Source organism: Bos javanicus, chromosome 18 (genome assembly GCF_032452875.1).
Source record: "Bos javanicus breed banteng chromosome 18, ARS-OSU_banteng_1.0, whole genome shotgun sequence".
NCBI lineage: Eukaryota > Metazoa > Chordata > Mammalia > Artiodactyla > Bovidae > Bos > Bos javanicus.
The window spans coordinates 16,271,304-16,290,998 of record NC_083885.1 but is presented as its reverse complement, the minus strand read 5'-3'; the positions used below and the strand labels follow the sequence as shown (position 1 = coordinate 16,290,998).

The window sequence follows — 19,695 nt, the reverse complement described above, 5'->3', positions numbered from 1 at the left end:
TGCTATCTTACTACTGATGACGTTAACTTGATCATTTGGTTAAGGTGGAGTCTGCTGGGTTTCACTGTAAAGTTACAATTTTTCCTTTTACAATTAAAAAGTATCTTGAGTGGAAATACTCTGAAATTATACAAATTCCCATTTCTCATCATACTTCCACCCACTAAATCTAGGGGTTCTTGCCTGCAATGGTTATTGTTGTACTTGCCTAATGGTGATCATTATTCCACCAACATTATCATCATTCCACCTACACTTATTAATTGGAATTCTATTGTAAAAAGAGTCCCTTCTCTCCCATTTATCAATTTATATCAGCATGGACTTACGGATCTTTATTCTACTGGATGTAATCCAATGGTATCATTATTTATTTTGTTGCTCAAAATTGTCCCAGCTTTGGTCATTGAGCCTCCTTCACATTGTCTCTGGCATCCTTCTAACACACCTCTATAGTTTTTGGAGCATTTTCTTACTTTCTGGTACAACAAGATGCTTCAGGTTTATCTTGTGTTTTTCCTGCCCCAGCCCTGCAATCAACTACTTCTCCAAGGAATCCTGGTTCTTTCCATTAGAAAGTGTTATTTGGAAATCAGTATCTGGGTACCAGGTTTGCTCACTGCTATTGGGGTTTCACTGCTTCTAGGTTCTCTTAGTGGACAGTTAGGAAAGATCAGGATGTATGCTCCCATATACATACACACATTCTCATTTATTTCTGTATCTATCCATCTTTGTAAAAACTATCAATTCACAGTGATACTTCCAATTCCAATCAAACACCACAGGGAATACTCTAGCCATTCTCCTTTCCTTATTTGTAACTATATATTTCAACATTGAAAAAAAATCTGGCTCAAATTAGCTCCACTATATTGAATTATTTATTTAATCTCAGTGTGTGTATATGTATATGCACCATCTTTGCGTTGACCAAAAAGTTCGTATGGGTTTCTCTGTAAGATGTCATGGAAAATCTCAAACGAACTTTTCAGCCAACCCAATATATAATACTATGCATGTGTGTATAAATTCCAGAATTGCTAATTCCTACCTCTGTGAGAAAAAAAAAATTACTATACAGAGTCCAGGATTTGTGTGTAGTTCTCTTTTTGTTTAGCTTTACAGTGTCTAGTCAATGTTTTCCAAAGGTACTTTGGTTAATTCTTGTCTTCCCCCCTGCTTCAGTGTGGTAATATTATTCATTTGTAATATGGTTAGGGTCAATTGTTACTGTGTGTATTCTATTTTTGGTACCTTCCACATCTGGATTAATTTTCATTAATGATTTATGTTTGGGGAATAATTATTTATGTTTTAGAAATATCACAGAAGTTGGACAGTCAGAGCTATTCAAATGGTCTGAATTTGAAGTATTGCTCTCCCCTCAACCCTACTGCTGTGATCTATTTTTTTCATTCTTTCCACCCTGTTCCCACCCACTCTCTGAAGGTAACCAATTTCACTAGTTTCTGATTTAGCCTTCCTATATTTCTTCTGCAAAAATGAGCAGATATCCTCTTCTTTCTTACATGAAGAGTAGAGTACTATACTCTTTTGTACTTTGCTATTCTCAGGTATCAATACAGCCTAGAGATATTCCCTATCAGTTCATAGAGACCACACTTGTTCTTTTTCACAACTTCATAATCTCCACTGTGTGGACATTTACCACAGTTTATTCAAATAATTCCCCATGTATGAGGACTTAGGTCATGGGCATTCCAAAATTTGCAATTATAGATGATGATGCAATGAATAACCTCGTGCATATATATTCACATTGTTGGAGGCAAATCTCCAGGGTGGGTCCTTAAAAATAAGACTAAGACTGCTGGGTCAAAGGATAAGTGCACATGTAGACTTTTTTTAAGATATTATCAAATTCTCATATAGAAGGGTTGTACTCATCAGCTGTATATGGGACTATCTGTTTTCTCCACAGCCTCAGCAAATGTTCCCCATACTCTTTAACTTTGCCAGTCTTATAGATGAGAAATGGTATCTCAATGTGTTTTAATTTATATTTCTCTAATTATGAGTTAGTTTGAACATCTCTCCAATATTTAAGGTCCATTTTTAACATTTTAAATGAATTGATCAATTGTATCTTCCCCCATTTTTCTCAATTTTTAAGAGTTAGCATTAACTCTTTGTAACACATGTTTTGCTCCAGCTTCTCAGTTGTCTTTTGGCATTGCCTATTTTTTTCTATGAAAAATGCGGGTTTTAATTTTTATATAGTTTTATTAATCTTTTATTGCCCCTAGGCTTGAGTCATAGTTAGAAAGTCTTTCTCATACCAAGGTTACAGAGGAATTTACCCATGTCTTCTTCAAGCTAGTTCAGTTCAGTTCATTCAGTCGTTCAGTCGTGTCTGACTCTTTGTGACCTCATGAATCGCAGCACACCAGGCCTCCCTGTCCATCACCAACTCCCGGAGTTCACTGAGACTCACGTCCATCGAGTCAGTGATGCCATCCAGCTATCTCATCCTCTGTCGTCCCCTTCTCCTCCTGCCCCCAATCCCTCCCAGCATCAGAGTCTTTTCCAATGAGTCAACTCTTCGCTTGAGGTGGCCAAAGTACTGGAGTTTCAGCTTTAGCATCATTCCTTCCAAAGAACACCCAGGGCTGATCTCCTTCAGAATGGACTGGTTGGATCTCCTTGCAGTCCAAGGAACTCTCAAGAGCTAAGTCATGTCCAATTTCTTTATGATTCCATGGACTATATCCCACCAGGCTCCTTTGTCTGTGGGATTTCCCAGGCAAGAATACTGGAGTGGGTTACCATTTTCTCCTCCAGGGGGTCTTCCCGACCCAGGAATTGGACCCATGTCTCCGGCCTGCATCTCCACAGGCAGGTGGATTGGCATTGGCACTGGCACAGGCATTGGCAGGTGGATTCTTTACCACTTCAGCCACCTGGGACGACTTTAGCACCAGCACAGTTTCATTTTTTTAAATGTTTAATCACTAATCTGTTTGAAGTTTATTCTTAAGTACAGTATAAAGTATGGATTTTATTTTATCTTTTCCAAGTCATTACCCAGTTGTCACATCACTAGTTATTTAAAAAGTCTATCTTTGACCCAATGATTTGAGGCGTCACCTCCATCACACACAAAACTTCCAGATGTGATCGGGGGTCTATTTCTGGACTTTCTATTCTGTTCACTAGTTCTGTTTTTCTGTTCATGTACCAGCATCACATTATTTTAATTATAAAGGCTATTAAATACTTCAACTGTCTCTCTTAGGGCAAGTCTTTATGTTTTTCTGGTTATTCTTGCATGTCTGCTTTTGCATAGGAATTTTAGTATTTACTGGTCTAAATCCATAAAACAGCTTGTTGGAATTTTACTGGAATTGTTAGACATCTTTAAAGTCTTCCTGTTTAAGAAAAAGGATGCTTTTCTGTTTGTTCACGTCTACTTTTGCAGAAGACTTTTTTCCTAGATATTTCTAGGCATATAACTATATCACTTTGGAAAGTACCAGGCACACAAATAGCGCTCAATAACTGTTTGCCTAAGTAATTACATTAAAACTGTTTTTGTAATAAAAATAACTCTTCAATTCAAAGCAATCCAAAGTATTTGCTTTACTTATATTCTAAGGTTGGTACAAGTTACATCTAAGACAGTTTACTCTGAAGAAGATTATAGTCTACTTAAAGAGACAGTTACAAGCAAGAATTTAATTAACATTATCAAACTCAAACTTGTGTGCCAAAATGTTGGGAGGAGATGGTGAGTGCTACCAAAGATTAGAAAGGGAATTGACCAAAGTAAAATGAAGTACTACATTCTACACAGAATAATAAAAATTATTACAAACTATACCTGGAAAAAGTATAAAATTCAAATCAATACAAAATTACAACTGAAGATAGACATTTTAATTAGTATCTCTATGTATGCTGCCCATCTAGTATTGACACTTTGCTACATTTTATTTCTTATTAACATCTTACTAATTCCATACACACACATGTATAAAATTTTATTGTAAATCCAGAGTGTCCTGTAAGTAACAAAGGACCGTCATTACCTTCCATTCTGTTGAGGCTGGAGAATATCCAATAGAAGCTGTTTTACTTCACTGGGTGACAGCTGATATAAGTCTCTGGCTGGCTTGTTTCCACCACGGATCTGTAGTTCATACTCCATAGCATGGATGATCCACCTGAAACAAAACAAGGGAAGCATGAATCAGTAACTCTTAAAATAAAATCACCTTGTGCTTCTCATCGCAATGCCCTTAACAGCACTGACCCATCCAAAGAAGAATGAAAAAGGCTATTTAAATTTCCTGAACTTCTGATAGAATTACTTCCATCAAGATTATGTGACATGATTAGACTGTTAAAAATGAGGCCTGTTCTTGCATATGTGTTAAGGTAGTAAAACATGAAAATAAACTTAGGTTCTTACCAAATGAGATTGATGAGTACTAGCTGTCACATTACTATTTTCTTAATAATAGATATATGAAAAAAATAAATAGGATAAAAACTCATTCTAAGAAATGAGCTGTGATATACTATTATATAAATGCTCCTTTCCCAGGAAGGACAAGTATTTCTTACCTATTACATTTATTTTGTAGTCATTCCCTTGTAATTAGAAGGGATAGAGAAGTACCTGCCTTTTAAATACAGAGACACATATAAATGTGTTAGTTAGTTATAACTTAATAGCATATTGAAAAGCAGAGACATTACTTTGCCAACAAAGGTCCGTCTAGTCAAGGCTATGGTTTTTCCAGTGGTCATGTATGGATGTGAGAGTTGGACTGTGAAGAAAGCTGAGTGCTAAAGAATTGATGCTTTTGAACAGTGGTGTTGGAGAAGACTCTTGAGAGTCCCTTGGACTGCAAGGAGATCCAACCAGTCCATTCTGAAGGAGATCAACCCTGGGATTTCTTTGGAAGGAATGATGCTAAAGCTGAAACTCCAGTACTTTGGCCACCTCATGTGAAGAGTTGACTCATTGGAAAAGACTCTGATGCTGGGAGGGATTGGGGGCAAGAGGAGAAGGGGACAACAGAGGATGAGATGGCTGGATGGCATCACTGACTTGATGGACGTCAGTCTGAGTGAACTCCGGAAGTTGGTGATGGACAGGGTTGCCTGGCGTGCTGCGATTCATGGGGTTGCAAAGAGTTGGACACGACTGAGTGACTGAACTGAACTGAACTGATAACTAGTATATTAGAGAACACACTTTATTCAACAGATTTCAGAAGAATCTATTCTTTAATAGATATTTAAATGCTGTTCATAAAGTATATTTTTATTACAGAAACAGCTTTATTATGATTATTTAGGAAAGTATTTATTGAGCACTGTTTGTGTGCCTGGTAGTCATATGCCTGGATATGCCCAAACTATTTCATCATTTTATGTGTAAATAATTTTACTCTTTAATTTGAGAAGCTTTTAGTATTTTTATAGTGTCATCTCATTTCATTTCTGTTATTCTGAGGAAAGAAGTCAGATAAATCAGTTATGCAAATTGAAGAAAACTCTGGAAATAACACTGTGCCTTAGGGAATCAAAACTCTACACACCATTAGGAAAAGCTAGGGAATTAGTTTTACACAGCAGAATCCTATACTTTATCCTTAAATCCTCCGGTGAAAACTGAATAACAGACAGGGACAGGAAAGCTTAGCATCTGGAAAGAATGTGTCTCTATTTACTCAGGTTTTGTCTCAAAAGAGGGGCTGTACAGCCAGTGCACAGGCAGAAACATTAGTTACAGCAATGAAGACTTAACACAGGGAAGCTACTGCACCCGAATATTTCAGTATCTTTCTCTTGATGCACTCCTTTGAAAGACTGCCTACAAGGCTTATCACAGGTATAGAGATGAAAAAGTTAGACGGAAATAACCAAAAATTAAAGTCTTTGTCTTTCTGCCAAGGCTGGCTTGCAAAACTATACTGCTGCATCCTTATGGAGTGACTTTAATGTCTCTCAGTGGAAGAAAATGGTAGGAAAAATGTAACAGTTTCCGGGTTGAACAGTAAGTAATATCAACCAAGCATATCGCCCTGCCCACTTAGCCAGGCCACAGGAGACAAAGCAGTGTGTCCCTGCTCTGTGACTGCTCCAATCCTTCTGATAAGGCAACTCTCACCTCTTTTTCCTATCCTCTTCACTATTCTTCATTGTTGCCATTTCTGGAAGTTAGGCATTTAACTAGCAGGCCAGTTGGATGCTGAGATAGATTATATAGCCATGAAGAAATACTCAAGAATAGGACATAATAATGTAAAATACATACTATTACCACTGACAGTACATGACCAATATTTAATACTTGCTCTTTGGTAAGAACAGTAAAGATGACAAGGTATTTACAAACAACAAAATACATGTTTGTGAGTTTTCTGATACGTGCAACAGAACTTGTGACAGAGTTAAGATGTACAATTTGCACTTCTCTAATCAGCTGAAAAGAAAAATTGGACTAAACTTATATTATTGCCAAACACTAGAATTTATTAGGACTTCTTCATAGCTCAGTTGGTAGAGAATCTGCCTGTGATGCAGGAGAGAAGGGTTTGATCCCTGGGTCGGGAAGATCCTCTGGAGAAGGAAATGGCAACCCACTACAGTATTCTCACCTGGAGAATCCCAAGGACAGAGGAGCCTGGTGGGCTACAGGTTCATGGGATTGCAAGAGTTGGACATGACTTAGGGACTAAAACACCAAACCACCAAAATTTATTTATTTGTTCATCTTCACTATTATGAACTACATTTAGTCAAAATGCTAATACAGACATAAAAGTCACAAGGATACAGTTACTACTTTGGATTTTATTTTGATTTTAAAGTCGCTTATGAAATTAATTCTTACAACATTTCACTTACTGTAAACTGTTCTGTGAACTCTTTAAAATAAAAAATTCTACTTTTAATTTTAAGGTTAGACAGAGTTGTTTTCTATTTATTATTGTATTTAACATTTAAAATTTACATTTGAGGCAGCTTAGTATAATAGAAGCAACATCAAATTTCAGATTTAAAGACCAATCTTTTAAGTCTCCCCAAGCAAGTTAACATCATGAAAAGAATAATGGGGTGAGGGGTATTGTTTTAGATTAACCGTGACTTAAGCGATGTAACAACTAGTGCCTTGTGGGGACCTTTGCAACCCTGATTATTTATAAAACAAAGTCATTCTGGGAACAACCAGAAAAACATGAATAAAAATATTGTAATATTACAGAATCATTGCTAATTGTGTTGGGTGTGATAATGGTATTGTGGTTATTAAGAAAATTTCCTTTTCCTTACTTTTGTTGTTGTTTAGTTGCTAAGTTGTGTCTGACTCTTTTGTGACTCCATGGACTGTAGCCTGCCAGGCTTCTCTGTCCAGGGGGATTCTCCAGGCAAGAATACTGGAGTGGGAGAAACCATTTCCTTCTCTAGGGGATCTTCCTGATCCAGGGATCAAATCCACATCTCCTGCACTGGCAGGCAGATTCTTTACCACTGAGCCACCAGGCAAGCCCCTTCCTTACTTTCGATATATACTTACTAAAATTATGAGGGGTAAAAGTCAAAATGTCGTAGATTTGCTTTATAATCTACAGCAAAAAAAGAAGCAAATACAGTAAATGCAAATTACTAACAATTGCTTTTACTCATTTAAATAATGAGTACATAAGAATTTACCAAATTGTTCTACTATTACACATTGTTAAATTTTGTCAGGATGAAAAGCAAAAACAATAAAGACAGACCTGAATACCAATTCTGTCACTAACCAACTAAGCTCCATTTGCAAGTTATTTTTCAAATGGGCATACTATATTACTATTACTTGTTTAGCTCATTTTATGAAAGTATTTTGAAGAAAAAATAAGAATGTTATGTTAAAAATTGTTAAAAGGCTTTTGAAATTATAGAGTTCAATTTTTATGTTCAGATGTTATGTTCAGATTATGTTAGCAAACTCCTTTTACTTGACTCTCAGACTCAGGCTGGAAGAAGTGCCACATCAATTTAACTTTAGGAGGTACATATCCTCTTTTAAAATAAGTAATTAAAAACATTTTAAAACACTTTTTAAGGTCTTCCCAAAACTTGAGCTATTAAAACTAAACAATATCTATCACATTTACCTTTTAAAACCTTCAATGCCATAAACAAAGATAGCTGCAGATCTAAAAATTTTCCCAAGACTTCTATTCACAAAGTCTCAGCAGTTCTGTGAGGAAATTACAGAAAACATAGTGCTCAGCAGCCACCAAAGAAAGGTGACTGTTTTTCATTGATTTGAGCACAAATTAATCTTATTTGTCAGACTGTTAAAAAAAATAAATCATTCACTAAAAAATATTGGTTAAGTTAATCTGTTTAGCTTGGAATTGTTCAAAAGACTAAACAGAGTTCATATCAAAACAGCTTTAGATATGAACTGTCAGAGACTTCGAGAAAGTAAAAAACCAAGACAGTAAAATCAAAGACATTTTAACCAATTTTTAGAATTACTAATACAAAAGGGCATTAATTCCTTGCATGGGAAAATCTGGTTTCTTACCCTCATTGCTGCTGACAAAGTCACCAAACCTGATTTGACAATTCCAGTGTAAAAGCAGTTAATGCAAAATGGGGAAAGCAAGCAAGCAAGCAACTGTGAAAGGTCAAAAGAATGAAGGTTATCCTTGGACAAGATCCTTATAAATTCAGTCTGTCTAAAGAACCAGGGACATGCTCTACTTGCCAATAAGCAAATGAGAAAGAGGCAGATACACATGACTGACCAGATCAACCTTCAAATGTATCATGGTCTGACTTGACAATGAATTCCTCCACACTGCTAGAAAAATGTGAAGAGGCAAACTAGTATTCCTACATAGTCCTGGGAATTAGCTTGTCCTTCTAAAAACTCTGTGGGATGTGAGGTTGGTTAGCATATTGTATATGTACTGGCATTTTTCTTTCCAACCTGCCCCAATTAAGGAGTGAAATAGAAAATAAAGTTGATGGAAATCTGACATCATTGACAAATCAGAAACAGCTGACATTTTCTGAAGAAAAAAAAAATGCAATAAACAATAGCACTGATCCATAGCAAGAAACAACATTTAAATTAATTATTTTGAGTTTATTTCAAGATACTGAGAAGTATTTGCCACGTTTACTGCTAAACAAGTGAATGACTAACTGTATGCAAGCATTTTACTAAGCTATATGATAGGAAATAAGAAAGTTGCAAGAAGGGATATTTTGTTTGATTCCTATTAATACAGAGAGGGTGACAATTTAATAAGGTAAAGTGAGCTTCCTGTCTGGTAACTGGAGAACAATCACTCACCCACCCCACCTGTGATCTAATCACAACAAAAGAGAGGTAGAACTCTATCATCTCACTTTCTTACCTCGTATCAAATGTCACAAGCAAAGTCCTGTGAATGAGTATCAAACTACACTAATGACCTCAGAGCTGCATTTACCTCCTTTTCCCTATCTCCACAGGCCTGGTACCTGTGACACCAATGGACTTCTCTAAGCACTGGATGGGTGACCCACAGATGCTCCTGTGGGCAATAGAAGACATGCAATGATCCAAGTTGCTTACAGAGGATGACCTGGCAGTATGAAAAGCAGTGATGAAAGAGAGTTGATAACATATATCCTCAAGGGTTATCTCCTGAATGACAGACCTAGAGCAGAAAACAGTTGATTGGAGGTCTTTATGGTAATGGGCCTGTCAGGAACTTGATCTATTTCAACCTGAAAGCTGGAGCACAAATCAATAACAAGACAGCAAATCAAATCATTATCAGACTAGAAAACCAATCCTGTGAGCAGGTTAATTTTCTTCACTGGAGTGCCTGATAGCAGTAATGTCAAAGAAACTGCACTGGCAGGATTAACCTTGGGAAAAAGAGAAAAGAAACATGGTGGTATTAGTTTAGAAATTGATGCAGTGGGTGATGTAAATAAATAAAATTAAAAACCGAAAAACCTGAGAGAGAAAGGGGTTAAAACAGAGAGATATAAGCATATATAGGGCAGGAGAGTTATGGGTAACACATACCATGAGCAAGACAAATATTCTTTTTTTAAAAAACTTATTTTAATTGGAGGCTAATTACTTTACAATATCATGGTGGTTTTTGCCATACATTCACATGAATCAGCTATGGGTGTATAAGTGTTCCCCCTCCTGATCCTCCCTACCACCTCCCTTCCCATCCCACCCCTCAGGGTCATCCAAGTGCACCAGCCCTGAGCACCCTATCTCATGCATTGAACCTGGACTGGCGATCTATTTCACATATGATAATATACATGTTTCAATGCTATTCTCTCAAATCATCCCACCCTCACTTTCTCCCACAGAGTCCAAAAGTCTGTTCTTTACATCTGTGTCTCTGTTGCTGTTTTGCATATAGGGTCATCGTTACCATCTTTCTAAATTCCATAAATATGCATCAATATACTGTATTGGTGTTTTTCTTTCTGACTTACTTTGCTCTGTATAATAGGCTCCAGTTTCATCCACCTTAGAACTGATTCAAATGTATTCTTTTTAACAGCTGAGTAATACCCCAACCAGTCCATTCTGAAGATCAGCCCTGGGTGTTCTTTGGAAGGAATGATGCTAAAGCTGAAACTCCAGTACTTTGGCCACCTCATGCGAAGAGTTGACTCATTGGAAAAGACTCTGATGCTGAGAGGGATTGGGGGCAGGAGGAGAAGGGGACGACAGAGGATGAGATAGCTGGATGGTATCACTGACTCGATGGACGTGAGTCTCAGTGAACTCCGGGAGTTGGTGATGGACAGGGAGGCCTGGCGTGCTGCAATTGATGGGGTCGCAAAGAGTTGGACACGACTGAGCGACTGATCTGATTTGAATACTCCATTGTGTATATGTACCACAGCTTTCTTATCCATTCATCTGCAGATGGACATCTAGGTTGCTTCCATGTCCTGGCTATTGTAAACAGTGTTGCGATGAACATTGGGGTACATGTGTATCTTTCAATTCTGGTTTCCTCGGTGTGTATGCCCAGCAGTGGGACTGATGGGACATATGGCAGTTCTATTTCCAGTTTTTTAAGGAATCTCCACACTGTTCTCCATAGTAGCTGTACTAGTTTGCGTTGCCACAACAGTGTAAGAGGGTTCCTTTTTCTCTGCACCCTCTCCAGCATTTATTGTTTGTAGACTTTTTGATAGCAGCCATTTTGACTGGCGTGAGATGGTACCTCATTGTGGTTTTGATTTGCATTTCTCTGATAGTGATGTTGAGCATCTTTTCATGTGTTTGTTAGCCATCTGTATGTCTTTTTAGGAGAAATGTCTGTTTAGTTCTTTGGCCCACTTTTTGATTGGGTCGCTTATTTTTCTGGAATTGAGCTGCAGGAGTTGCTTGTATATTTTTGAGATTATTTGTCAGTTGCTTCATTTGCTGTTATTTTTTCCCATTCTGAAGGCTGTCTTTTCACCTTGCTTATAGTTTCCTTTGTTGTGCAAAAGCTTTTAAGTTTAATTAGGTCTGATTTGTTTATTTTTGCTTTTATTTCCATTACTCTGGGAAGTGGGTCATAGAGGATCCTGCTATGATTTACGTCAGAGAGTGTTTTGCCTATGTTTTCTTCTAGGAGTTTTAAAGTTTCTGGTCTTATGTTTAGATCTTTAATCGATTTTGAGTTTATTTTTGTGTATGGTGTTAGAAAGTGTTCTAGTTTCATTCTTTTACAAGTGGCTGACCAGTTTTCCCAGCACCACTTGTTAAAGAGACTGTCTTTTCTCCATTGTATGTTCTTGCCTCCTTTGTCAAAGATAAGGTGTTCATAGGTGCATGGATTTATATCTCTAGGCTTTCTATTTTGTTCCATTGATCTATGCTTCTGTCTTTGTGCCAGTACTATACTGTTTTGATGACTGTTGCTTTGTAGTATAGCCTGAAGTCAGGCAGGTTGATTCCTCCAGTCCCATTCTTCTTTCTCAAGATTGCTTTCGCTATTCGAGGTTTTTTGTATTTCCATACAAATTGTGAAAATATTTGTTCTAGTTCTCTGAAAAATATTGTTGGTAGTTTGATAGGAATTGCATTGAATCTATAGATTGCTTTGGGTAGTATACTCATTTTCACTATGTTGATTCTTCCGATCCATGAACATGGTATATTTCTCCATCTATTTGTGTCATTTTTTCTTTCATCAGTATTTTATAGTTTTCTATATATAGGTCCTTTGTTTCTTTAGGTTGATTTATTCCTAAGTATTCTATTCTTTTCGTTGCAATGGTGAATGGAATTATTTCCTTAATTTCTGTTTTCTCATTGTTAGTGTATAGGAATGCAAGGGATTTCTGTGTGTTAATTTTATATCCTGCAACTTTACTACATTCATTGATTAGCTCTAGTAATTTTCTGGTGGAGTCTTTAGGGTTTTCTATATAGAGGACATGTCATCTGTAAACAGTGAGAGTTTTACTTCTTTGTTTCCAATCTGGATTCCTTTTATTTCTTTTTCTGCTCTGATTGCTGTGGCTAAAACTTCCAAAACTATGTTGAATAGTAGTGGTGAGAGTGTATCCTTGTCTTGTTCTTGACTTTAGGGGTAATGCTTTCAATTTTTTTACCATTGAGGATAATGTTTGCTGTGGGTTTATCATATATGGCTTTTATTATGTTGAGGTATGTTCCTTCTATGCCTGCTTTCTGGAGGGTTTTTTATCATAAATGGATATTGAATTTTTTCAAAGGCTTTCTCTGCATCTATTGAGATACTCATATGGTTTTTATCTTTCAATTTGTTAATGTGGTGTATCACATTGATTGATTTGCAAATATTGAAGAATCCTTGCATCCCTGGGATAAAGCCCACTTGGTTATGATATATGATCTTTTTAATATATTGTTGGATTCTGTTTGCTAGAATTTTGTTAAGGATTTTTGCATCTATGTTCATCAATGACATTGGCCTGTAGTTTTCTTTTTCTGTGGCATCTTTGCCTGGTTTTGGTATTAGGATGATGGTGGCCTCATAGACTGAGTTTGGAAATTTACCTTTCTCTGTAATTTTCTGGAAGAGTTTGAGTAGGATAGGTGTTAGCTCTTCTCTGAATTTTTGGTAGAATTCAGCTGTGAAGCCATCTGTTCCTGGGCTTTTGTTTGTTGGAAGATTTCTGATTGACAAATATTCTTATTTTTTATGCCCATTCAGCCTAGTGAATGTTGACATTTGGAGAAGGCAATGGCAACCCACTCCAGTACTCTTGCCTGGAAAATCCCATGGATGGAGGAGCCTGGTAGGCTGCAGTCCATGGGGTTGCAAAGAGTCAGACATGACTAAGCAACTTCACTTTCACTTTTCACGTTCATGGATTGGAGAAGGAAATGGCAACCCACTCCAGTGTTCTTGCCTGGAGAATTCCAGGGATGGTGGAGCCTGGTGGGCTTCTGTCTATGGGGTGGCACAGAGTCGGACATGACTGAAGTGACTTAAGTAGCAGTAGCCGCATGGTGTTAAAGCTGACTGAAGCTATCAATGTCTTTAATCATCAGTTCAGTAGCTCAGTTGTATCCTGCTTTTTGTGACCCCATGGACCGCAGCACTTCCCTGTCCATCACCAATTCCCAGAGCTTTAATCATACTCAACATTTAAATGACAGAAACAACAGTAAAAAGTCAATATAAATGAGTCTGAAATGCTTTAATTTATAAGGAAGTGAAAAAAAAAAGGTTTTGTATAAATCCCTTCTCTTCTTTCTTTTAAAATCATGCTACAAACAGGTGACTTAAAAGAGTAACAAATCCAACAATTTATAAAAAATTTGACACTCAAGGACTCTATAAATGAATAATTTTTCATCAATTTTAAGCAAGTTAAAACCTTTCAGGAATTAATTCAAGGTAAATTTTTAAAAGACACATAAATAGTATGTGCTTGCTGTGAGAAGTATATTAACATGCCCAGAAGCCATTCACTTAAGGAGCTGAGGTCTGAGTGAAATTTATTAAGAATAAAGAGCAATAAAAATATACTAAAAAGATACAAAAATATCTTTTATTTCTTTTTAGAGAGGCACTATCACAAGCTCCACAGACAGGATAACTGCAATTCTCTGAGGTTGTTAAGATATCCCTTGAGTAGAGACAGGGTTCCAAAACCTTTCCATTAATATGGTGGAGCAATGTGGGTAGGCACAGGAGGATTTGTGAGTGTCTACCATGTGTTTCATGAAGTCCTACCAGGTGATGGAGGGGCAAGACCATCTCAGATGGCAGTCAAGAATCCAAAAGGAATTCTGCATCATGGTTTCTATATGAAATGCTTGGGGATCATTCCATTGGGCCTTGAATGAGAATCAACTATGGTGGAAAGGGATACTTCTAGGGTGGATGTTTCTTGTGGGAGCAGGTCTTTGAAAACCTAGAACTGGAAGATGAGTATGTGTGTGTTTGTTGGTGGGGGTGGGTGGGGCATGGGATCCTCCTCCTTGGGATTTGTGGCATGCAAAAAGAAATCCCCAAGATACTTGTTCTCCAAATGCCACAAGAGGATCTCAAATTACCAAATGTCAGACCAATACTGTCTAAGTTTTATCTTTTACAAAAGACCTTCACATTTCTTGCCTAGAACCCCCATAATCTAATGAGGAAGCCAAAGCAGGGACAGCCTCCCTAGTTTATAGACATGACAGCTGGAAGAGGGATAGGGAAGCATGAACTCTGGAGTCATTCACCCTAGGTTCAAATTCTGGTTTTTGGTCTTGCAACCAAGGGCAAGTTACTTTGTTAAATTTTTATAGCATCTTAATATATCTCTTGCACTGCACAAGGGGATAACTTAGAATCAGTTTCAAATCATCCCCATTTTCTTGGTCTCATGAATAAAGGAGGCAAAATCTTATTTTTTATGGTTGTTAACTTGGAACTGTTTGGCCTCCTTAGTGTGCCTTGTACTGTACAATGCTGAACAGTACTGATCCTAGGCTGACTAATGACAAAAACCATCATGAATACTTGAATATAAAACAGGTCATGGGTTGAAACCAAGTAGAAGGGACTATATGGTCTAGGTTTTAGAAAAAAAAAACCAGCAACACAGTAAGGCCTGTTTCCAAGACAAGAGCAATAGTATATGCAAGTGAAAACATGCACAATACTTAAGAACGAAGAACAAGAACTTTGAAATCAGGCAGTATGGGTATAAGTCCCAGTTCTTTCACTTACTGATTTGTAAATAAATTATACCTACAAAAAACCATATAAAAATGTACATGGGATAGAAACCTTATAACTGAAAAACAAGGGAAACTTCCAATTTTAACAAATATTTTCAAAGTCATGTGAAAATTCTACTGGAAAGAAATCATCCATGTAAGTACTATTATGGGTAAGCTGTCAGAAAATTCACAACATGAAATAAATTTTGTGCATATATTTTCTTTATAAAAAAAAAAAAAATTAGACTTATCCCGAACTGACAATGTCCTAGTTTTTAGAGCTGACCCTGTGAGTCCACCACGTGGGGGAAACACACACAGTATTTTGGGCAGAAACCCAAAATACTTAATACCCACAATGGAATACTCTTAATACCCACAATGGAAATATAATGCCACAACTGATCCCAGGACGAGTTTCAGGACAGTGAATAAAGCTGTCTGCCAAATTTCTTCATGAAGCTTTTTTCTATCATGAGATACTAAGTCACATGCTTTGTTCTGACATTTTTATTTTGGGAGAAAGTTTAAGGAAAAAAGAATATTTCTCACAGAAGACATTGAACATATAGAACATTAGATACAAAAATAGGAAGAAAACTATTTTTAGAATAAACTGCAGAAAGTGAAGAGGAATTAAAGAGCCTTGATGAAAGTGAAAGAGGAGAGTGAAAAGGTTGGCTTAAAGCTCAACATTCAGAAAACGAAGATCATAGTATCTGGTCCCACCACTACATGGGAAATAGATGGGGAAACAGTGGAAACAGTGTCAGACTTTATTTTTGGGCTCCAAAATCATTGCAGATGGTGACTGCAGCCATGAAATTAAAAGATGCTTACTCCTTGGAAGAAAAGTTATGACCAACCTAGATAGCATATTGAAAAGCAGAGACATTACTTTGCCAACAAAGGTCCAACTAGTCAAGGCTATGGTTTTTCCTGTGGTCATGTATGGATGTGAGAGTTGGACTCTGAAGAAAGCTGAGTGCCAAAGAATTGATGCTTTTGAACTGTGGTATTGGAGAAGACTCTTGAAAGTCCCTTGGACTGCAAGGAGATCCAACCAGTCCATTCTAAAGGAGATCAGTCCTAGGTGTTCTTTGGAAGGATTGATGCTAAAGCTGAAAGTCCAGTACTTTGGCCACCTCATGCAAAGAGTTGACTCATTGGAAAAGACTGATGCTGGGAGGGATTGGGGGCAGGAGGAGAAGGGGACGACAGAGGATGAGATGGTTGGATGGCATCACCGACTTGATGGACTTGAGTTTGAGTGAACTCCGGGAGACGGTGATGGACAGGGAGGTCTGGTGTGCTGCGATTCATGGGGTCGCAAAGAGTCGGACACAACTGAGAGACTGACTGACTAAACGGAAACACACTTCATTTCCATGCAGAGAATGAAGGTCAGATTTGAATTCAAGAAAGAAAATTATGTTGGATTTTTGAGAGAACATAAATCAGCCTAAAATGCTGAATACACAGTAAAGGGAACACTACTAGAGGCTGAAAAATATAGCATTGTAAGATACTGGGGAACAGTTACTTTCACTCTAAAACTTTGCTTAAGTCACAGCAAAGATGACTACTGCTTTAAGAGTCTCCTGAATAGAACATTTATTACAGAGAATGTGTTTTGGAAGAGTTATAACCTATACTCCTAAATCAGCCTCAGAGAAATGCCTTAACTTGTGATAACAGAGTACTTTTAATGATTGTATGGATATGAAGAATCACATTTCAACTAGAGACAACTCACAAGAAGACCCATTTCTGCATCCCCACATGTAGTCAAAAGTTGAAGTGGAAAATTTTAGAGCTAATAGAGACTGAACAATTAGGATATAATTCACAGTTCTTATAACTGATTTGGAATACATCCTATTAATAATATTTGAAAGGAACTATTTTAAGGGGTAAAAAGGCAGGTCAAATTCTATGCAGAATGAGTTCAATTCTCAATTGAAAGAAAAAGGAGATAAAGAATAGGAAGCTCATCTGAAATATACTCTAATTGAAATTAGGCAAATAGTTTGAAAACTAATAACCTCAACTAAAATAATTTAAATAAAACTGAACACAACTTACAAAGTAGAAATCTCTCACAGAGAGTAACTGACAGTGATTTTATGTATATTTTTCCATATAGACATACATACATACACACATATATATATATACACAATAATTTGATAAAATATGGAAAAAATTAGCAACTTTTTTCACTTAATTTATCTTGGATACTTATAAATGCCATCACTTCATGGCAAACAGAAGGGGAAAAAGTAGAGGCAGTAACAGATTTTTTTTTTGGGTTCCAAGATCACTGTGGATGATGACTACAGCCATGAAATTAGAAGATGCTTGCTTCTTGGAAGGAAAGCTATGACAAACCTAGACAGTGTGTTAAAAATCAAAGACATCACTTTGCCAACAAAGGTCCATATAGTCCAAGCTACGGTTTATCCAGTAGTCATGTATGGATGTGAGAGCTGGACCATAAAGAAGGCTGAGAACTGAAGAATTGATGCTTTTGAATTGTGGGTGCTGGAGAAGACTCTTGAGAGTCCCTTGGACTGCAAGGAGATCAAACAAGTCAATACTAAAAGAAATCAACCATGAATATTCACTGGAAGGACTGATGCTGAAGCTTCAATACTTTGGCTACCAGATGTGAAGAGCCAACTCATTTGAAAAGACCCTGCTGTTGGGAAATACTGAAGGCAAAAGAAGGGGGTGTCAGAGGATAAGATGGTTACTTGGCATCACTGACTCAATGAACATGAACTTGAGCAAACTCTGGAAGACAGAGGACAGGGAAGCCTGGCATGCTGCAGTCCAGGCATGGGGTCACAAAGAGTCAGACACGACTTAGTGATTGAACAATAACAAAAATTTATATGTGCCAGTGTATTAACCTTATCTTGTTACTTGTAATGGTGGCAAAACATTTTATTATAGGGCTAACAACTTATTTGAACTATTTCTTACTTATGGATATCTTAGTGTTATTCTCAGTGTTTGACTATTTCAAACAAGGCTGAAATGAAGACTGCTCTTAAGTATGTCTAAATTTCAAAAATGAGAATTATTGATCAAAGAGGCTTGCAGATAATTCCCAAAAAGCAACTAGTTTTTAATGAAATTTTTTGAAGGAAAAAAATGGGTGATCATTTTACATAAAGTGCTTCAAACTCACATCCAAAATTAAAACTAAGAAATGAAAGGGTATCAACCTAGCAATAAAGGAGAAAGAAAAAAAGTAAGAACAAAAAAGCATGGTAACTAGAAAACAAAATAAAATGGCAGGAATAAGTCGAAATAGAAATGAAATGGCAAAAATATGACATATATATTTCTATTACAAGATAATCTCAGATTAGATTAAAAGTAAATAGAGCATAGATGTTAAATATAAAAGACATACCTAATCAAAATGAAAAAAGAACACTGAAGGTAAACAAATGGAAAACTATACCAAGTTAATAACAATAAAAAAGAAAAAGTAATATTAAAAAGTAATGGTAGGAACATTAAACAAAAGGAATTCATTTGTTATATTTTATACATTGTAATGGGATCATGGTTATGCTTTTTAAAAGTCTCTATGTCTTAGAGATACATACTGAAGTATTTACAGATTAAATAATATGATGGAATCAAAGGAGACTATGGATGAGATGAATAGTAGGGAGGTATGAGTGAAATAAAATCGGCTATATGATGATATTGTTGAAGCTCAGTAATAATATGGGCTTTATTACACTATTTTCTATGCTTTTGTAGATGTTTGAAATTAAAAATAACTTTTAAAAAAATAATTCAATTAGAAAATAAATGACACAAGCAAAATTGTATCATTAAAACTACAAGGTAACATGAACAAAAACAAAGCATTAAAATATAGAAAGCAAAACTGATAAAAATGCAAGGGGAAATTGACAAATTCATAATCAGGAGAACATCTTATAATTTATTAGCAATTGAAGGTCAAGTAGGACAGAAATAGTAAAGATATTGATTTAATCACAAAATTAGCACCTGTATTCCCACTTATTCACCCTCACACACAATCACATGTATTTGTGCCTGACAGAGACTCACTATTGTTCTTTTCAAAGAGCCTATGAACATAGGAGTGCATGTATCTTTTTGAATTATACCTTTGTCTGGGTATATGCCCAGGGGTGGGATTGCTAGACCATATGGTATTAATAATTCTATTTTCAATTTTCACAGGAACCTCTAAACTGCTATCCATAGTGGCTATACCAACTTACATTCCCACCAACAGTGTAGGAAGGTTCCTTTTCCCCACCCCCTCTCCACCATTTGTCATTTGTAAGACTTTTTAATGATGGCCATTCTGACCAATGTGAGGTGGTACCTCATTGTTGCTTTGATTTCTCTAATGATTTGTGATGTTGAGCATCTTTTCATGCGCCTACTGGTCATCTGTATGTCTTCTTTGGAGAAATGTCTATTAT

At 36.6% G+C, this 19,695-nt stretch overlaps 1 protein-coding gene across 3 annotated transcripts in view; it reads right to left on the bottom strand.

Moving 5' to 3' along the window:
• PHKB (phosphorylase kinase regulatory subunit beta) overlaps positions 1-19,695 on the bottom strand; it is a 229,590-nt gene that overhangs the window by 9,578 nt on the left and 200,317 nt on the right. For all 3 annotated transcript variants that reach the window (XM_061385923.1, XM_061385924.1, XM_061385925.1), the window contains one exon: positions 4,053-4,187. In XM_061385923.1, the coding sequence (XP_061241907.1) occupies positions 4,053-4,187 (135 nt within the window). The remainder of the gene's footprint in view (positions 1-4,052; positions 4,188-19,695) is intronic.